This window comes from Staurois parvus, unplaced genomic scaffold (genome assembly GCF_062004578.1).
Source record: "Staurois parvus isolate SC_StPar_1 unplaced genomic scaffold, SC_StPar_1.0 ptg000818l, whole genome shotgun sequence".
Classification (NCBI taxonomy): Eukaryota; Metazoa; Chordata; class Amphibia; order Anura; family Ranidae; genus Staurois; species Staurois parvus.
The window spans coordinates 7440072-7462190 of NW_028318614.1; the positions used below are offsets into that span (position 1 = coordinate 7440072).

At 41.0% G+C, this 22119-nt stretch overlaps 1 protein-coding gene across 1 annotated transcript; it reads left to right on the forward strand.

The window, feature by feature from the left end:
* Positions 1–1281: 1281 nt before the first annotated feature.
* LOC149444030 (4-galactosyl-N-acetylglucosaminide 3-alpha-L-fucosyltransferase FUT6-like) lies at positions 1282–21079 on the forward strand. The gene is made up of 2 exons (XM_089654997.1): positions 1282–1406; positions 13701–21079. Exon 2 carries the CDS (start codon positions 13708–13710, stop codon positions 14770–14772), a length of 1065 nt encoding a protein of 354 aa, XP_089511123.1. The 5' UTR covers positions 1282–1406; positions 13701–13707; the 3' UTR covers positions 14773–21079.
* Positions 21080–22119: the final 1040 nt, after the last annotated feature.

Sequence of the window (22119 nt, forward strand, 5' to 3'; positions counted from 1 at the left end):
TTCAGAACATTCATGCCCAGCACAACAGGTACTGCCGGATTAACTGGGTCAAGGGCCACCACTACTCCCACTTATTCCACCATCTGGTCCTTGATTTGGATCCTCACCCAGGTGATACCTTTTGACCAGGATAGGCAAATTATTGGCTGCTCTGAGAGACAGCCAGCAGTGGTACAGTTGTTTCACTCCCCCAAATCCCTGGGAGTACAAGTCATACTCCATGACAGTGACCTGTGGACCAGTGACAATAAGCATGGGACCTTCTTTCATTGCCAGTCCCAGGGGTTGTCCCTCTTCCCCCAGAGCAAATAGTATTACAATGGCCTGGGTGAGTTTTTATATTCAGACTGCTCACAGTTCTTGTATATGTGTCCGTAGCGGCCACACCACCTGCAGTTCCAGCAGTGTGTTGGGTCCCATTCGTAGCAGATTCTCGCCCCTATGGGATGGAGGGGAGTCTTGCTTAAGGGAGGACACCTTTTGCTTCAAGGAGGCCATGTCTTGAACCGGCTCTCTCAGTGCTGTCTGTAGGGCTGACAGGGGTGAAGGTGCCAAGGCCTTCTCTTTCAGATACACAAGTTTGTACCCTTAGTCGGCATGCAACCTATACGGGGTGACACCGGACCTGTTCCAAGAAAAGGTAAGTTGTAAAGAAAGCCGATGATTCCCGCAGGATGCATCGGATCCATCCTGCGGGGATCGTTGGCTTGCTTTACAACTTACCTTTTTGTGGAGTGGGTCCAATGTCACCCCGTGCGGTCGGTGTCACCCGGTGAAGACCGCACCCCCCGCACCTGCCTCGGGACGCCACTGGCTTTGCATGCTCCTACTATAAAAAATTATAATATTTAATTGTTCTATAGTCTATCCAAAACTAAAAAATAAATAAATATACTGTGTGTGTGTATATGTATGTTTGTGTGTGTATATGTATGTGTATATAGTGTATATGTGTGTGTATATATATATATATATATATATATTTTTTTTTTTTAGCTGGAATAACACATAAAGGAGACCTGTATTTCTGACCTGTATTGTGAGGTCAGAAATGACATTTCTGACCTGTCCTTCTCGCACTGCTAATTGCCTAGCTGTCCCTGGCACCCTCGCATTGCAAACTTATGGTAGGTCAGTACTCCTAATCCTCATACTTGTTTAGGGACACCATTGGATCAACATGACAGCCAGACAGCTTGCATTTTCAGAAAGTGATGTCAGCAGCAACCTGGGTGGTTCTCTTTTAGAACAGGTTTTCTTTATACGCCTCCGAGGCAATGGAGTCACTAGAAGTCGTGTCGTTTTATCCAGGTACAACCTCCTCCGCCCATCTAACACACTTGTCCGTCTATTCAGTACAGCCAGAGCACATTACCTTCACACAACTTCTGGAGCATACACTGGAGGTAAGACTTTATTTTTCAATAATTTCATTTGATTTGATTTACCTGATTTATAAGACTGCAGAGAATGTTGTGTCTTGGACATGCTGTATGTTTGTATTCTGTCAAAATAAAGACAGAAAGACAGTATCAGTGGCTTTAGGATAGTTTCATGCCAGAACCTGCTCATTAGGTATGTGCATTGCATTTGTGATTTTTTTTTACTGTATTTTTTTAAGAGATTAATTTATAAAAAACAAAATAATTCTGATAGTGTTTGTCTGGACCCCTTTTTATAGTTAAAAATGCTTCTGAGCACAGCAAATAAAAATATAATCAAACACTTAATTGCCCAAACCTTCTAATATTAACTTAAGTTATGTTTCAATATTTTTATTAAAGCAGTATTAAACTCAAAATTAAAAATGTAATATATTGCAGCTTACCAATCGTTGGGTATGGTTGCTGTATTAATTTTCTTTTTAAGGCTTTCTTCTCTCTGTTTCCACTTGGTGATCTGGCAAGTAACAAACCTCCTGTAATATATAGACACCATTCTGGATGAAGGGGCACATTTAGACAGCAGCATTGACAGTCTAGGGCAGGGGTCTGCAACCTTTAAGACATAAAGAGCCACTTGGACCCGTTTCCGAGAGGGAAAAAAAGACTGGGAGCCGCAAAACCATTGCAACATTTAAAACAAATCCGACACTGCATATATTGCAAAAAGCGCTCTGGTCATGAAGGGGGTTTAAGGGCCCAGTAAGCAAAGGGTTAATCAGGGCCACAGTGTATCGTCATAATCACAATCATAGCCTTAGGTCAGTGGTGGGCAACCTTTTTTTTCAACTGAGCCAAATCTCGCCAAAACCACGATTGAAATTTATTTTGAGAGCCACATTTTTAAAACTGAAAATACATCCCCCATATAGTAATTCATCCCCCATAGTAATTCATCCCCCATAGTAATTCATCCCCCATATAGTAATTCATCCCCCATAGTAATTCATCCCCCATATAGTAATTCATCCCCCATATAGTAATTCATCCCCCATAGTAATTCATCCCCCACATAGTAATTCATCCCCCATAGTAATTAATCCCCCATATAGTAATTCATCCCCCATAGTAATTCATCCCCCATATAGTAATTCATCCCCCATAGTAATTCATCCCCCATAGTAATTCATCCCCCATATAGTAATTCATCCCCCATATAGTAATTCATCCCCCATATAGTAATTCATCCCCCATAGTAATTCATCCCCCATATAGTAATTCATCCCCCATATAGTAATTCATCCCCCATAGTAATTAATCCCCCATATAGTAATTCATCCCCCATAGTAATTCATCTCCCATAGTAATTCATCCCCCATATAGTAATTCATCCCCCATAGTAATTCATCCCCCATATAGTAATTCATCCCCCCTGTAGTAATTCATCCCCCCTATAGTAATTCATTCCCCATATTGTGTCAATTCACTTACCTTTGCTCCGCACGTTCCTCTCGCCGTGTTCCCGCGCCGTTCCGGTCTTCAGGGCGGACTGTGAGAGGAGAGGAGTTCGTCACGCTGCCCCGCCTACATCCTGACAGCCAATGTTTGCCACGCTCCGCGGGCCGGATTAAAAGGTCCGCCGGGCCGTAGTTTGCCCATTGCTGGGCTAGCTTCAGAGTCCTGACTTTTGGGGCGGCGGCCGAGAGGAGGGAGGGGAGCGGGCGCTCGGCACACAGAAGAGCCGCATTAAAATGTGTAAAGAGCCGCGGCTTGCCGACCACTGAGCTACGGCAACCCTATTGCCTGTCACCTGGTGGGCAGTGTGCTCCGGAGCCGCAGCAAAGGTGAAAAAGAGCCGCATGCGGCTCTGGAGCCGCGGGTTGCCGACACCCGGTCTAGGGGAATGGAGTATTAGAATGACTAGCAGACTTAGATACTCTAAAAAAAAAAAATTGAAGCCAAACTCCAGCTCACACTTTCTAAGCAGTTACATTACGAAGCTTCTTCTTTTGGGATAAAGGTTTTTCAGTAAATGAAAACTGATTGTTATACGCACACCTGTCAGTGTTAAATGGTTTGTCTCCACCTTCCAACTGCTACATCTGCAGGACAGCTTACTCTGTTGAAAAACAACAGACATACTGGCCAGATCGCAGGTAAGAATATGGGGGAAAAGACTAAAAGAAGAAAATGAATGCAGTCATACCTCTTTAAAATAAAAATACAACATGATACAAAGTGCCTTTTATAGTGTATAACAGATTCACACAATCAAATGCGGTTCTCATAAGGTAGTATAATATAAAGAATTATCTATTGCATTTGCAAATATAATCATGTCATTACAACCTAAAATTAAACTTTTTTGGCAATACTCCTGTGGGTGAGAGGAGTGCACTTAGTTCTGTACTCCTGTTACTCAGATTCAGCTGAGAGTGCTAACATCACAGAGCTCGACCAGGATCTGCAACGGTCTTGACAGTAATGTCAGGATCCACCCAGATACCTGACCAGCAGCTGGTTCAGCCTCCCAGCACACCGCTGAGAGTCCGAGCCAGCTGCTTCTGCCCAGAGTGTGCTGGAGAGTTCTTGAGCAGACCCAAGAACTGAATGATCAGTGGTCTTTGATCACTCAGTTCTCATTTTAGAGTCAGCAGGGGGCATCTGCAGCATTCCACACCTGGGGTTCACCTGTGCACACCTCCCTGCACCTCTCCTCCCAGCAAGTCATCACAAAGCATTTTATTTATAGAGCCCAACTGATCCAGCCATCCTTAAAGTATCCAGAGAAGGGAGTCCCTTAAAGCAGGCATCTACACACGCACCTCCCTTAAAGGGATCTCTGGCCAGCTGGATCCTGTATCTACCCGTGAGCTCCTGACAGCACCACCTTACCTTATCCTGGATTGGGATCTTACCCAGCTCCTAAAGGGGACCTCTACGGAGTCATTTAATGCGTATATACATTACGCATCTGGTGAGTGCGTAATCTTACCACACTATTCGGAGCACTATTATTGGATTCTACTGCTTATTCGCACAGACTGTCACCCCTTTTTGTTGTTTATTTTTTAGCATATTTATGGACATTACTAATTATTCTTAGCGCTGCACCTATTTACTTGATATGTTTTTCTGAAGGTTTTATATTGGTTGCCTTTGGTGTTCTAGCTGCTTATTAAAGAGCACTCACTTTTCTATTTTACCTCATCTGCAGCATTGGATTGATGCTGCAGCCATGTGGATAAGTATGAATATTTGTTTTTTTTCTCTTTCACTCCACTTCTTTTTTAATGTTAGAGCTTTCTTACCACAGCCTAATGATTCATTTTTGCTAGGAATATGAGAAGAAACAATTACAAGAGAAGGTAATTTAAAAACCAGCAAGTTATATCAATCAACAGGAAAAAAGATGCAATGCAATTTTACTACAAATGCAACAAATATCTAGCTAGACAACCCTATTCAATATTACTGGGAGAAAAGCAAAATTAAAGTTGTATTAGCCCCAAAAGCAAATGTGTATTAAATTGCAGCTTAGCAATTCCTGGATGTGATGTCTGCATTAATTTTTTTGTTTTTTAGACTTTCTTTTCTGCCAGTCTGTCTGTCTTTTTTGTTCAACAAAACAAGCTGTCTTGTAGATGTAGCAATTAGAGGGATAGGATAAACCATATTATTTATTCATGAAAAATCTTTATCTCAAAAGAAAAAAATCATTGCTGTAACCGCAGTGTGTGATGGAGTTTGGCTTCAATTTCTTAGTTTATTTAAATCTGCTAGTTCATCTAACACTCCTCTTACACCAGACTGACAGTGCTGCTGTCTGCTATGCCCCCTGTGCTCATTTGTTCAGAGTGGGGGCACTCTAATACAGGAGGTATGTTACTGGCCAAATCACCATGTGAAAACAAAGGGTGAAAAGCCTAGAAAAAAAAGAAATCAAATGAAGCCACCACATCTAATGATTGGTAAGCTGCAATATATAACATATTTTAGTTTTGGTTTTAAGACCACTTTAAATAAGATAGATGAGTTTTACATAAGAAGCCCAGTTGCGGACAAGAAATTATAAAAAGGCTGGAACAAATAAAAAAGAAGAATCTTGAATACCTGGAAATATAACACCAGGAAAATGTCTCACAGAAGACATAACCATCAGTTTGCACAAAAGAAATTATTGCTGTACTTTCAAAGGTAATACAAGTCCATAGAGTGTAATAAGCAGGCACTCGATTTTCTAGTAAATTTATTTGTAGCACACGCCTGTAGGAGCCGCAGGCTGAATGCACCCTTTCTGTCTGACCTGCGGTACATATTTTACGGTGTTAATTACTCTGACACACCCCTGGTAAGTAATCAAATTATAACAATTAAAGGATACATTCACCTTTCATAATATGTTACACCCATATTTAGGGAGTAGCATGTAACATGCTACTGTAGGACCGCCCCTTGCACATCCCCAATCCCCCATTGTGACAGCCAGTGGGGGATCTTCTCCCCCCGCTAGGTGTCACAATTTAAAAAAAACGTGGCCGTACAGAGCTCCACCCGTCCGACCACGTCATTCATTTACACAGAGTTTTGATTAGAGACCTATAGATATCGGTACCCAAAATGTCCTCAACTGGATGGGCCAAGAGATCACTTTAATAGAGCACAATCCTTGTATCTTACCATCTGGGTTGGGGCCCTTACGGTGGTGTACGTTTTGATTAATTCCCCTGGTTGTGTCCTAGTCAAGGTCAATAGGCAACTAAACAGAATAAACTATTGGAAGCCTAGTCCAATGCTAAAACTAACTGAGAAAAACAAAAATGGCAAGTTTAGTGTAACTGCAGGGTGAGGGATAGAATGGAATTGCTAACTTGGTGACTTTGGTATTTAAACTGTATCTGCTAAGATGAAAAGAAAGATGGGTTAGCAACCCTCTCACCGACTTCTGTGCTTCAGTGATGGATCCCATGGCTGAAGGGGCCCCTCTTGCTCAGATACACTAGCAACAGATGGACTTGCTTGTGACGTCTGCCCATCCAGGATGGCTCTGCAACTCAATCAGCATCCCTAGATCTCTGGGGAAACAAACCAGCAGCAGTACAGTTTCAGACACTACAAATGAGCTGGCCACTTCACTCCAAACTCTGGTTAGCAGAATGAGAGGTGTCTCTGCTAATTTTATGGAACAGTGAAGGGCTGACTATGCGGGAAACAGAAAATCAGAACCCACACTCTACAGCTACTTCTGTTCCTGTCCTGAGTCTGGCACCAAGTGCCTCTAACTTTTCTAGGTAACTTGTTAAGAGTCCCCCGTCTCCTCCGCCTCTGATGCCATGACTCCCAGGGGCTGTAGTTCCCTTTGCTGCAGAGCACCATTCCACTTGGTTATCAAGAAAATACATATCCCATGATCCTTTCTATATCACTTCTATTCTCTTGGTGCCTAGTCTAGGCCAATCAGAAGGGGACAGTGCAAGTCAATGGGGAGAGTTCAATGTGTGGACATGCTGGGACTTGCTGTCCCTTAGTGATTAAGTAATGGTTAGTCTTTGATTTGGGGGAATTCACCTGGCTACATATTGTATGCTTTCAAAGTAGGATTTTACCACAATGACATTGTTTATTTAGTCTTTGTACTACTTTAGAAAGATTACGAATGTCAGAACTTTTCCACTTACTTGTCATGGTTAGTCTAGTAACAAACAAGATATGTGCTAGTGCTACTATAGTCCTGTACTTATGTGGGTACATCTTAATCCCTATACTCAAAAGGGCCATTGTGGCAGAAAGTGGAGTGAGGTTGCTTATCAAAGTGAAAATCAGTATTGACATAGAGTTCCAAAAACTTCTGATATCCCTACATTCCAGAGTACATGAAAAAGATTCCCCAAATATTTACACTCTCTCTGACATAGTTGGGATTGGGGGAAATTTTGGAAAAATGTTATGGGTTCATGTAATCTAAACATATATGCACTCCCCAGCAAACAATTTACAGAACACCACAAGGCTCAAAACTCAACCAAAGTGTGTGCAAATGTGACCAAAGAGTTTATTACAAAGATTATATGCACTCACAGTGTGTGATTCAAAAAGCAGCATCTAATGCAATTCCACTAGAGAGAAGCCCTTTCTCAGTCGAGGCATTTCTTCGTGTAAATAGCCCCTTGCCAGAAACCAGAAGGGCCGCTGTGATCCACATGGAGATTGTCAGGGCAGAAGCAGGGCACCAGATTGGTGTGATGATGTTGGAAAGGGCATGGAAGGCAATACAAATGATTGTGATTTTATGGGTTTTTTTATTTAATTTTTGTTGAGGTTGATATAAATATGGCCATGGTCAAGGAAAACCTGCTAGATAACTCTTTTGAACCAACAATCCTAACCAATCATACTTTGTCAATACAATACACTTATTTGTAACCAAAATCCACTGTTTACTCATATCATCATGTAGTATATTCGACCCTCATGGATCTATGTAAGTGGTAGGCACACCTCACCTATAGAAAGCATCAGAATTTAAGCCACAGAGAAGGAAAACTTTGATGAACAACAGAGATATTGTTATAAAGCTGTGGTTTGTGGTTTTAAACAAAATTGTCTATTTAAGAGAGATGCACAGGGTCCTGTCAGATACTGATACCTACATACAACTCTCAAAGGATCCATTGGATGAATTCATTCTTGAACTGAAAAATAGTGGCCAATAATGTCACTTTGGATGAGGTTATAAATAAAAACAAGACTGCATTTCTAGTTACATTTTTTATGTCCCTTACTCTTACTACCCAGCCAAAACCCTCCAGGTAGACCCATTGTGGCCTCCATAGGCAGTATTACTAGTGGATTATCTGTGTTTATTTACAGCCACTAGTGTCAGGTCTACCTGATTTGAGTGATTCTGGACACCTCTTAGTAATATTAAAATCGTATAGAAGTGAATTTAGCAAACAGAATTCTGTCTTTCTCATAATTATTTTGAATTTGAGAATACCTACTATTTACAGACAAAGGGCACAGCGATGGGTGCAAACTATATGCCCTGCTATGCCAATCTGGCAATAGAACTCTGGAAGCACCATTACCTTTATAACAATAATCCATTTGCTGGGCATATTATTTGTTTTCAAAGGTATATTGATTACATCCTGGTGTTCTGGGATGGCCCCTCGCCTTCCATAAATTCTTTTGTTGAGTACTGTAACCACAACATTCAGGTTCTCCTTCACCTATGCCTCTTATAAAGTCTCTCTAGTATTTCTTGACCTAAAATCCCCTCTATAATTCACTTTAAACCCATATCGGGCAACTCCAACGTCCACACTAAAAGTTGCCACCACCCAATGTGGAGAAAGAATGTGCCTAAAAAAACAGTTCCACAGGCTGAGAAAAAACCTCACCATTGATAAAGATTATGTAACCTAAAGCAAAATCCTGAAGAAAAAGTTTTCTCATAAAGGGTAGTCTGGTGGAAGAAGCATACCGTTTGTGCTTAGAGAGACCTATTAAGAAAAAAACAGAAAGAAGCACAGTCATCTAACTACTCCAGGTTCATCACGCAGTTCTATTGTGAGTTTAGGCTATGAAAAGAATCTTACCCAAACATTGGAATATTTTGTTTATGGGATAATGTACTAGGACCCCATTTGTCCTCGAGGCCAAAATTTGCTTAGCAGAAGGCTCCTAACCTTAAAAGTAAAAGTGCACAGAGCAAACTAGTTAAAGAAAAGAAACAATTACTTCAAAGGCTGAGTTTATTTGGAAATTTAGTAGTTATGTTTCATTGCAAACAGAAACCCTGTTTAACCTGCCAGTTTGTGAATCAAGGCCAAAAGACATTCACAGAAAATGGCAAAACACCATTAAAGAATTTTACAAGTCTTCCAGCAACTATGTGGTTCATTGGTTGCCCCTGTGGAAACTCGTAGAAAAAGAGTGTGTCAAACACTTCGTTCCTCGACACTTCAGAGAAAAACATGCCAAATAAACCAATTTACATGTTTGCGTCCTTGAGGAGGTACCCAATAAAGTTTCCAAGGTAGAACATTTTGCCAAACTCTGTGAATGCAAAACATTTTGGATTTATATTTAAACACTCTGCCGTCTAATGGGCTAAATGAAGAAATAGAGATCCATATGGTCATTTAATTCCATGTTAAGGGCCTTTGTTACACCTGTTTAGAGATGTTATTTTTGGATGCCGGCGTGTATATATTATTTTCTGCCATATGTGCATGCATTCACCAAGGTTCTTTGAGTTGACATAGTATTTTATTTAATTTTCTACATAGGTTGCCGTTCTCCTCCTTTTTACGATTGATATACATTCTTTTACCGGTTTCATATTCATATATATTTTATGGTATTTATGGATATATCTTTTATTTTCCTTTAAGTATCTCAGCTTGTATTATGTTTATTTTTATTTAGCTATTTATATATCCATTTTCCATTAGTAGTCCCCCCTTTTATTATTATTATCAGTACTGTCGTTTTTATCATTGTGTTTCTCTTTTCTATTCATCTTGTACTTTATTCTCCTTTTTTTATGACATTAGGGAGAATTGGCAACAAGGACACTGATAGCATTAAAGAAAATAGTAGGGGTTCCAGCCTACCTCTCACTTCTATCTGGTGAAACTATTTACAGTACAGGGAAATCTCTCTAACAGAGCCCAAGAACAAAATCCAATAGATGTTCTAACCCATCCCTGTTCTATCCAAAACCTAAAAAAGCTGGTTGCACATACATGCAGTTTAACCAGTTCAGCTCGCACACCTATAGACCAGAGCAATCTTTACAGTTCTATTATAGGCCTTCTTTATTTGTCAATAATTGTGTCATTATATACCAAAACAAAGTAATGTACATATGTAATGCACATATTATTTTGTAGGAGAAGTAAGCCAATTTATTGTGATATACAGTATCAACTTAGTGTTTTTTTTTCACAATAAAAAAACACAAACAAAACTGAAAAATAATTTAAAAATTTTAATTATTAATGGTTAAAAAAAAATTAAAAAAAAATCAGAAAGATAATAATCAGGTGAGGGCGGAAGGGGAAAAAGGAGTTAATTTAGGCTGATTGGGTAACCGAATTCTTAATTTCTATTCAGATAAAATATGTATATGTTGTTAGAAGTTATTGGACTGATTCACAGTCACAATAAATTATACCCTGTTCTGAAACATCTTTGGATTTCTGAATTGTGTAATTCTTCATAGACTTTGCAGATCCGCATGGAAATATTCTGGTTGCTAGATTGTTAATGAAATCAGTGTAAAGAAAAGTGTCCCTGATGTTTTCAATGTTATATTTTTGAATGAATGCATTTAAGTATACATATAGAACAGCTCAAAGAAAACCTGGATCATTCACAAAGCAGTCTAGGCAGTACAACTGGTTAAAGCTGCACACCTGCCTGTCAGGGTGCCCATAGATGGATCGAAATTAGGGTTGCACTTCATCCCTTTAAAACCAAACACATATTGATTACACAGGTTCCGAGGCTAATTTAATGCAGATAAGGCACTGAGTTTAATGACCACTTTAATCAGCACCAGAAGCTGTGTAATTAATATGTGTTCGGTTTTAAAGGGATGAGGTGGGAACCCCAATTTCGATCCATCTATGGGCAACCCTAATCGAAATTCATATTCAAATTTCAATCCATGTATGGCCAGCTTAAATCTACTTTTTAACTTCCCTGCTTCCTCAAGCCACACCTCCTCAAAATGCTAATTATATTCAAATAAAACCATTCTGTTTTTGTTATTTATCTTATTTTAGACTCCATGATTTCCTCACTGGGCCTCTGTGCTTCTCTAAGCAAGGCACAGGCATATCATGGCTGGAAAAGCCAGGAGGTTGCTGTATACAGCTTCTTGAAAACATGACAGCACCCTGCCTGTGCAGTTCAGCTTACATCTCTGACACGGCCCTTCTGAGCTGGGATGACCGACTCCTGTGCATGTGTGGGTGACTGTGCTGTTGCCATCAAACAAGACAAGTGCAGGCATCACCAACTCCAGTGGTGTGCCACATTCTGCATCCCTCCCAGCCACCAGAAGGTTGATTAATTCAGACAAATACACAAAAATGGTGCAGCTGTGCATAGTAACCAATTCACTTCTAGGTTTTATTGTCAAAGCCTAATTGAACAAGCTGTAGTTAGAAGCTGATTGGTGCACACAGAATCTGGTGTAACCAGTTTTAGCAAATCTCCATCATTATGTAGTAAAGAATATGTAGGGTCCCTGTGCATGACTCACTGACAGACATGTTGCATTCCACATTATGGTGGAGGGTAAAGTTGGTCTGCTGGGCAAAATAACGGCACCTAGGTACCTTCCACTGTGATGTAGCACATGCCACATACTCTCCCTCACCAGCCGGCAAGGCTGAAAATGCTATTTTTTTGGATAGGGAGAGAAATGTCTAAAACCTCCGCCGGGTTTTTATTGCTAATTGACTCCCAGATAGAGAGATTCTCCTGAATTCTTGTCTTCATACATTAAGACAGAAAGTAAGAAGAATATTCATAACACACAAAAAAAAACCCTGACCCAGTACTTCTAAATTCTCCTTGTAATTTAAAAAAAATGGGGGAGTGTTGCCATCTGTTGTGGCAGGCGCAGCACCCTTTGGTGCTTTGTGCGCTGTGGCATTAGAAAAATTATGCAATTGCTGTTTCTTTGTTTGATTAGACTGACTTTACTCTGTAATTCCTCCAATGCCGCTCTATGGATGCAGTAGGTTTAAAGAGCACACCGAATACTTTAGTTAACTTCTTTAATAACTTCAATCTTCTTCATATAACACTGCTTATAATGGCTTGTTTTGTTTATCTTAGTGACTTATTTCTTTCGTATTACAGTGGTTTAATTCGTATTACATTGGGTTGATTCGATAGCTTATCTCGATAGATTCGATTACTTATCTCGTTAGATTATTTCGGTAGATTGATAAATTCGATAGATTCGGTGGAACTACAAGTAAACACATACAACAGATTTTACACACAGATCTACCTGCACTGTTAAACAATAGAGGAACACACAAGTGCATTAAATACCTATTTGGCCTTCTCTGCCTCCATGGAGCTTCTCTGACTGGAACTTTGTCTGTTTCCTCTTCTGTCTGGTGAGCATGTGTCTCTAAAACAATCTAGCAGGGAGTTTTACACAGGCATAAATGTGAAACTGGCTGGGACACTGTACAGTGTGAGGCTGTCTGTGATTGGCTCACCTATATACTAACTCTTAAAGACATATTTTCCTTTTCTGCTTCTGCTAACACAATTAATATATAAATGTCATATAACAATCAAAGACATAAATTACAGCAATGATTCTGCTTTTGGCTTTAACATATGCCCATATACACTGTACTGAGGTTATTGGCAGGTTCGGTATACACATATATGTGAACCATATTAGCAACCTAGGACTGGTCTTAGCTGGCCAGCTACATCTGTGATGATTTGTATTACTTTGTTGCAGAATGTCTTACCTGGAGATCCTGCCAGTAACAGCACATCCTGCCTTGCAATTAGCCGCAACATTGTCATCTGCTATAGAGCTCCTCCAGTTGGCCCTGTTGACAGATAACCTGACTGCCAAGTAGAAGAGTATGCACAGCAGGCCAACAACACCACTGAAATAGTGCAATGTCAGGGAAATGGTGTCCTGTTTGATTTCAGCTTCATAAAGTCCTAAGCTATAAACGTTTACTCCTGGCGCCATAAACTTCACACAGAATCAACATAAACTGTGCAACCTGTACTGGTAGATTGTAGGGGACCAGCATAATGATTCTTCATAGCTTTACTGCATTTTTCTATAGTGCAACGTCAAGCTTTCCATTCTTTGTGTTAATGGCCAACTCACCTCAACAAGCTTCAGATGGGCATTGGAAGGCTACCTCACCCACCATCTCTTGGAGTCTCTCGTGGCAAGTTTTCCCTAACATCGTCTCCTGCCCTTCCCACAAGACCCCAATCAATAAGTGGCTATCTGTTATGACTGCAGTACTCAGTTTTTTATTCTACATTAAAGAAAATCTAGTGGTGGGAAATCAGCATCATCACATGACTTTTGTAATGGCAACTGTAGTTGAGCATATCTGGGAAACCTGGTGGGCTTATAAAGTCAGTGAAATTCCCAAATTAAAATCAACTTGTCAATAAAAAAAAATATTAATTTTAGCTGACATTTGGCTTTAATCTATGATTTTTTTTTTCTTTGGAAGGGTTTGGTACCCAGATTAGTTTATATTGAATACTTATTTGTCTTTGTCTTTTTTTTTTTAGATCTGAAATGAAACCAGCACAACAGTCATCATTCCGTTGTTATTTTACTATATTTCTCATCCAAACTTTAGCTGCCTTAATGCTATTCTGTTATAATCATATTAGTAATATTCATATCAGAAATAAGGTTTCCATCATGTCCAACTGCACAGATTCGGCAGCTCTTTCCAAGTCTGAATCAAATTTTGTTGTTTTGTTATGGACATGGCCTTTTAATTACCAGTTCCCTGTAGATGAGTGTCCAAAACCCTTTGATACTGCTAAGTGCATGTTTACAGCCAACCATAGCTTCTATAACAAAGCAAAGGCAGTTGTTTTTCATCACAGGGATGTATGTCAATCCAGAAAGCAGATGCCCCAAATGCCAAGGCCAGAAGGACAGTATTGGGTGTGGTTTACTTTGGAATCTCCAAGTCACAGCCCAAACCTGCAGTTCATGGACAAACTCATCAACCTCACGATGTCCTACCGCAGTGACTCTGATATCTTTACTCCTTATGGATGGTTAGAGCAGAATGAAGCTGCTGATAATTATACAATCCCAGAAAAGTCTCAGCTGGTGGCTTGGGTTGTCAGTAACTGGAACCCTCAAAGCAAACGGGTCAGGTTTTATGAGGAATTGAAGAATTACATAACCATACATATCTATGGTAACCAACATCTCCCTTTAATCAGGGAGCAAACAAATTCAGTTATCTCTAAATATAAGTTTTACTTATCCTTTGAGAACTCAATACATACAGACTATATAACAGAAAAGCTCTGGCGTAATGCTTTACTGTCGGGAAGTGTCCCAGTGGTTCTTGGCCCACCCCGAGAAAACTATGAGAAATTTATTCCATCTGATTCATTCATTCATGTCGATGACTTTCCCAGTGCAAAAGAGCTGGCTTCTTACCTACTTGAACTGGACAAAAGTGATCAGAAATACCAGGAATACTTCAAATGGAGATCAAAATTGAAGCCAGTGGGAAATACTTCTTGGATTATACATTACTGCAAAGCATGTATAGAACTACAAAGTGCCCCTCCGTATAGAACCACACCAAGTCTTACCAAATGGTTCACATAAGAAACAGAAGATATGTCCGGGAAAAAAATGTTCTCATCGAAAAAACTGCCCACAAATGAACTCCAAAAGGAAACATAAATGGATATTGCTCTCAGGGCACCACACACTTTGTATGAAGACTTAAAAAAGTGTGTTGTGGTAATGAAGTGTCTAAGCTGAAATCTACTTGGCCATTGCTCTTTGCACATTACAATAATATTTAATTTATTATTGACTTTTGAATGTTATAATATTGGTGTTAATGTTTCAAAGATACAAAGAACCTTGAGTATGAGTGTATAAAATAGAAAATAACAGTTACCCATGGGAACCAATGGGCCTCTCTTGCCGTTAAATCGTAAATCGTTAAAGGTTAAATCAATTGCATCGTGTTGCCAACACTGTGGCTAGAAATAGTCAGAAATGCTATAAAGCTGAGCTTCAACCAAATAGCCAAATATATAACAAGAGCAAATTTGCCTGCCAAAGGATGTGTATTTTTGTCCATTCAGTTCTAAAGTTTATACTGCCCTGCAAGTCAATATAGACAGGTTTCTGGCCTAACTTTTCCCTAATGCTGTTATGCAATACAGTCTGGTCACCTCTCTGCTTCCTGTCTGTAGCTGGACCATAAAAAAGCAGCAGAGGAAGGGTCACCTCACTTTTGTTGACATGTTCCTTGTCAGCACAGAGAACTGCATTACACTCGATTCTCTCTCCTCGCTCTCTCTCTCCTTCTCGCTCTCTCTCTCTTGGTCTCTCTCTCCTTCTCTCTCTCTCCTTCCCGATCTCTCTCTCTCCTTCTCTCTCTCCTTCTCGGTCTTTTTCTCCTTCTTGCTCTCGCTCTCCTTCTCTCTCTCTCCTTCTTGCTCTCTCTCACCTTCTCTCACTCTCATTCTCTCGCTCTCTCTCCTTCTCGCTCTCTCTCCTTCTCTCCTTGTCTCTCCCTCCCTCTTGCTCTCTCTCTCTCCTTCTCTCGCTCTCTCCTTCTCTCTCTTCTTCTCACCCTCTCGCTCCTTCTCTCACTCTCTCTCTCTCCTTCTTTCTCTCTCCTTCTCCCACTCTCTCTCCCCGCTCTCTCCTTCTCGCTCTCTCTCTCCTTCTCTCCTTGGCTCTCTCTATCCTTCTTGCTCTCTCACTCCTTTCGCTCTCTCTCCTTCTCTCACTCTCTCTCTCTTCTCTCACTCTCTCTCCTTGTCACTCTTTCTCCTTCTCGCTCTCTCTCTCCTTCTCTCTCTCCTTCTCTCTCTCTCCTTCTCTCGCTCTCTCTTCTTCTCACTCTCTATCCTTCTCGCGCTCTCTCTCCTTCTCTCTCCTTCCCACGCTTTCTCTCTCCTTCTCTCTCTCTCCTTCTCACATTCTCTCCTTCTCTCTCTCCTTCTCGTGCGCTCTCTCTCTCCTTCTCTCTCTCTTCTTGCACTCTCTCCCCCCGCCCTCTCTCTCCTCTCTCACTCTCTCTCTCCCCTTCTCTTTCTCTCTCTCCTCTTACTCTCTCTCTCTCCTTCTCTTGCTCTCCCTCTCTCCTTTTCTCTCTCTCTCTCCTCCCGCCCTCTCTCTCCTCTCGCTCTCTCTCCTCTCACCTCACTCTTTCTCCTTCTTGCCCTCTCTCTCCTTCTCTCTCTCCTTCTCTCTCTCTCTCTCTCTCTCTCCTTCTCACACTCTCTCCTTCTTTCTCTCTCCTTCTCGCACTCTCTCTCCTTCTCGCACTCTCTCTCTCTCCTCACACTCTCTCCTTCTCTCTCTTTCTCTCCTTCTCGCTCTCCTTCTCGCACTCTCTCTCTCCTTCTCTCTCTTTCTCTCTCTCTCCTTCAGAAACCACTTTAACCACTTCGATACTGGGCACTTTCACCCCTTTCCTGCCCAGGCCAATTTTCAGCTTTCAGCACTGTCACACTTTGACAATTGCGCAGTCATGCAACACTGTACCCACATGTAATTGTTGTCATTTTTTTGACAGATATAGCTTTGATATTTAATCACCACTGTGTTTTCTATTTTTTGCTAAATTAGTGCCGATAGAAAACAATTAACTTTGATGTAACTTTGATGCGACATGAGTGTGACTTGGATGCGACTTTGATGCTAACTTATCCCTGGTTCACACCGGTGCATCTTTAGGTGCGACATGCAATTTACAAATCGCACCTGAAGTCACATCTAATGTATTTCTATGGCACTGCTTTAATCCGTGCGATTTAAAGTAGCGCAATTTCAAAAATAGTTCCTGCACTACTTTTTTCCGATTTCATTGCAACTTGCAAAGACTTCTGCTAAATGAAGTTGGAAGCCGCAGTGAAATTGAAGGAACATATCTCACTGATCTGCGGCTTTGAAACCACATTATTGGAAGTGAAGTAGCACAATTTCAAAGTTGCATTCAATGTGAACCAGGGCTGATGCTACTTGAGTGAAAGATGGCGTAAAGTCACATGAACAGAACTGTCATACTTTTTTTTTTTTTTTACGGGTAACAGGAAAGTTAGCAAAACTTGCTAACAGGCAGCGCAGTGGCTAAATGGTTAGCATTTCCGCCTGGCATTACTAGGGTCGTGGATTTGAATCCCAACCACAGCACTACCTGCCTGGAGTTTGCATGTTCTCCTTGTGCCTGCATGGGTTTCCTCCGGGTACTCCAGTTTCCTCCCACACTCCAAAGACATGCTGGTAGGTTAATTGAATCCTGTATAAATTGGCCCTAGTATGTGTGAATGTGAGTTAGGGATCTTATAGGGCCGGTTCACACTATAGAAACGCAGTGCAGATGTATTTCTGCATAAACATTCCAATGCATTTTTTATGCATTCCAGTTCATTTTTTCCCTCTCTTTTTCTTCGATTTAAATAGGAACATGTGCGTTCCAGTACAGTTCTATGCAAAAAAAAATGCAGCGTGTTCTACTTTTTTTTCTGCAACTGGAATGCACTGGAAATGCAAGCACTGATGTGAGCTATGACATTAACAACCATATAACCTACTTTCTGTGCATTTTGGATGCAGAAAAAAAGCAACTGAAATGCACGTAGTGGGAACTGGCCCTGGGGTTTAGGGACTAGTAAATGTACAATATATTTATGTAAATTGACAGCGCTATATAAGTACTTGTAATAAATAATAATATTAATAAGTATGTTCATATAGTGCAACTTTGATGTGACTTTACACTTTCTGGAACTCAAGTAGCATCAAAATTGCACCCATCCAAACCCACCTCAAAGTCACATCCAAGTAGATCCCAAGTTGCACCCATTTAAACTTGCATCAAAATCAATACTTTCCTATTGGCAAAAAACAGCAAAATGCATAAAAACCACACTACATATGTTTCTGCCGCATTCCCATTGATGTTTATTGAACCAAAAACGCACCATGTTGCATTTAAAAAGGTCCTTGACCCTTTCCAAAAATGCATAGATGTGAACGTTTCCCACAGGAAACCATGCTAAATGGACTGTAGTGCATTTCTGCAAAATCCACAAACAATGCATAGGTGTGAACCCATCCTAAATATGCTTGGATCTTCACAAAGTACGTTCACACCTTAAGACCATTCAGAATATTAGGAGTGGGCTAGGGATAGTTGAAATGCAAGTTATATGCAAGTTATTGGCCATAAAAGGGTATGTGGACTCGGGTACCGCCCTGAGGTACATGAATCGGTGAAAACATTTTTTTACAAAAGTACCAATTTTAAGGGAGCAGTCATTTTTCATTGCCAAAAAAAGTGCCCCCCTAATCCATACCATGTAGAAATAAATATATGAGTTTACACTTTGACCATAGGTACGTTTTATTCTTACTCTGCACCTGTTAAGTCATTTTTCATTGCCAAAAAAAGGAAAATTCCTTTAAATATCATGCCCGGGGTGTCCCCTTAAACTACCCGCAAAGTTGCACATCTGTACAATGTATGCTGCAGCAGGACTGACATTTTTTTTTAAAAAATTACATTTTTATGAAGAAAAAGAAAAACATAGTGCCCCCCTAATCCATACCATGTTGAAATGAATCTATGATTTTACACTTTGACCATAGGTACGTTTTATTCTTACTCTGCACCTGTTAAGTCATTTTTCATTGCCAAAAAAAGGAAAATTCCTTTAAATATCATGCCCGGGGTGTCCCCTTAAACTACCCGCAAAGTTGCACATCTGTACAATGTATGCTGCAGCAGGACTGACATTTTTTTTTAAAAAATTACATTTTTATGAAGAAAAAGAAAAACATAGTGCCCCCCTAATCCATACCATGTTGAAATGAATCTATGATTTTACACTTTGACCATAGGTACGTTTTATTCTTACTCTGCACCTGTTAAGTAAACCTCAACTTACAGTTCCCATCTGTCTGATCATTTAGCTGATTTCCTCACACTGTGACAGTAGCAGGTAAAGGGCAAACAACCCAGAGAAACCTCACAACTAATGGTGAAAAAAAGAATCCCCTTTCCCGTAAAGTCATGCTGACCGCTCAGCCAGAGGTGATCCTCAATGAGAAGGGGTCATAAGCGATCTACTGCAACTCCATTATACAAGGTGGAATATATCTAAGAGAACAATAAGCACATTATACTATTACAAGTATAATAATTATTATTATTATTATACAGGATTTATATAGCGCCAACAGTTTGTGCAGCTCTTTACAAAATGAAGGTAGGCATTACAGTTACAATACAATTTGGTGCAAGAGGAATCAGAGGGCCCTGCTCCTTACAATCTAGGAGGAAGGGTTGAGTAATACAAAAGGTAATAGCTGTGGGACAGGGGCGGACTGACAACTCATGGGGCCCCCGGGCAATAGGGGATCATGGGGCCCCTGTGTCCTTGCCCAAACTCAAAAAAGCCTATGAAAAAGGTACCAGGGGCATCTCATGGGGCCCCCTACTGACTCCGGGCCCTCGGACAGTGCCCAAGTTTTCAAATGGTCAGTCCGCCCCTGCTGTGGGAGGATTAGCTGATGGAGGAACTAAATGGTGATTTACTAGGTAGAAGCAGGATAGGCTTCTTTAAAGAGAAAGGTTTTCTTGGATCGTCTAAAGGAGGATAGATTAGGAGACAGCCGGACAGATTGGGGTATGGAGTTCCATAGGATGGGAGAAGTCCTCGAGGCGAGCATGGGAGGAGGTGACACGGGAAATATAGAGCAGAAGTACAGCCTCTTATTAGGGGACTGGTTTGGATCACACTTGTGGAAGGTCGAACGTGTTTAAACCTGTCATTTTGAAGTTTCTATGTGTGTGTTTTATTGCATTTTATTGATCTTTTGATATCTTTTTGTAAATTTTTGCTTATTTAATACAGTAAATATTCTTTAAGGCTAGGTTCACACCTATGCAGTTTGCGTTTGATCCGTTTCTGCAGTGCATTTTGTGTTTTTGCACATGCGTTTTTGCCATGTTTTTGATGTGTTTTTTTGCGGGGGGGGTTTCTTGTTGCTAGGCAGATGAAACAAACACATCAATAACGCACTACATACTTTTCTGCAGTGTCTCCATTGAAGTCTATAGAACCAAAAACGCAATGTTTTGTATTTACAAAAGTCCATGACCCTTTCCAAAAAACACACTGGGTAAAAACGCGGAGATGTGAACCTGTCCCATAGGAAATCATGCTAAATGGACTGTAGCGCTTTTCTGCAAAATGCAGCAGAAAACGCATAGGTGTGAACCTAGACTAAAGTAGAATCCCAGGATCAAAAATTGCTCCCATCCCCTTTTAACCTCCTTAACGGTTTTCCCGAGTGTAGCTCGGGGTAAAATTTCAATACCAAGAGCGGTAACCCCAAGCTACACTCGGGCTTACCATGCGGCGTTGCTCTGGGGGTCCCTGCAGCACTTACCTTGTCCTTCGCTCCCGCAATGTATCCCCTGCAGCGTCCCTGGCCATCTCCTCCGGCCGATGCCGGCATCCGGCTTCTGTGTTCCGCTCCTTGTGACGTCCGGACGTACGGGCGCCGGAACCGGCGGCAAATTTGAAATTTTTAAAAGATGTCATTTTTGCTGTTTCAATGCATTTCACATACATTTTGTCCCTACTGCTTTGTCCTGTGCCCTGCCTGCATTTTGACTGTTCTTTCTGCCTGGAAACTTAGAAAAGTCCATGGCGTCCAAAAAGCGTCCCTTTACGTCAAAAGCGGTTTTAGAACAGCGATAGTAAATCAGAACCACTTGCAGAATTGAGTGATAATGATTCGTGGGGAAATTCATTATCAAACACTGAAAACGATTTTGCTACTTTGCTTAGCGATGTGCGAATTTGCCTCTGTATTTCAAATTTCAGTGTTTTTGGTTTGATTATATTATTGAATTAAATTTATTATTATTATATTATTATTTTTTATGATTATTTATTAAATTATAATTTATGATTTCATGTTTAAAGTTTTATCATACCCGGAATGTTTACAAGACTCTTGTTCGGACAGATTTCAGTGAGTTATTCCTAAAAATTACAGCCTACAATAAAAAAACTACATATTTCCATGCAAAAAAATGGTACCGCTTTCAGCACAAAAAATCGGAAAGAATCATACCGCCAAGGAGGTTAATCCTATAAAAACTACTTTGTTGATGGACGATGCCTATGCTTACCTATACTCAGGGAGCGCCAGTCTGGTCACATGATCAGCTCCCAGCAGGGGAGAGTAGGGACAGCCAGGGGCGTCCCTAGAGTTGGTGTCACCCGGTGCGGTAACACTTGGTGACACCCCCTCTGATGATCCCCGCAGGATGGATCAGATCTGTCGATTGAGCATAATGGATCGGCGTCCGATCCATTATCCTCCCCAATCCGCAGATCTGATTCATCCTGCAGGGATCGTCGGCTTGCAACCTATATGGGGTTAAGTGATCTCTCCACGAGCTCCATGAAAAGGAAAGTTTTAAAGCAAGCTGACAATCCCCGCAAGACGGATTGGATCTGCGGTTTGGGGAGCATAATGGATCGGCCTCCGCAGATCTGATCCATCCTGCGTGGAGCAGGTCCGGTGTCACCTCATGTGATAGGTGTCACCAGATGCGGCGCGCACCCCCCCCGCACCTGCCTGGAGACGCCCCTGGGGTCAGCCGACAGCAGATGCCCCATAGTAAGTCAATGAGTGACATCTCCACCCAAGCATTCCAGCTGCTGTCCCTGCTCTTTCCTCCCCCCTGAAGCCAGCCAGCCCCCTGATTACATGACTGGACCAGAGTGCCCGCAGAATAGGTAAGTAGAAGCATCTTCCTTCTACAGGGTAGTTTGTATAGGATTTAGAAGGGTGGTGATGGAAGGTCTAAGCTTACTTAAAATTCCACTTTAAGTATAGTGGTGGAAATGCTTCTGTTTTAGTAAGTCTTTAGTTCCTACCAAATCCTGTGAGACAATATTTAAG

What these genes read in the sequence shown, in the direction of transcription:
- LOC149444030 (XM_089654997.1), top strand. Translation starts at nt 13,708, where the DNA reads ATGAAACCAGCACAACAGTCATCATTCCGTTGTTATTTTACTATATTT.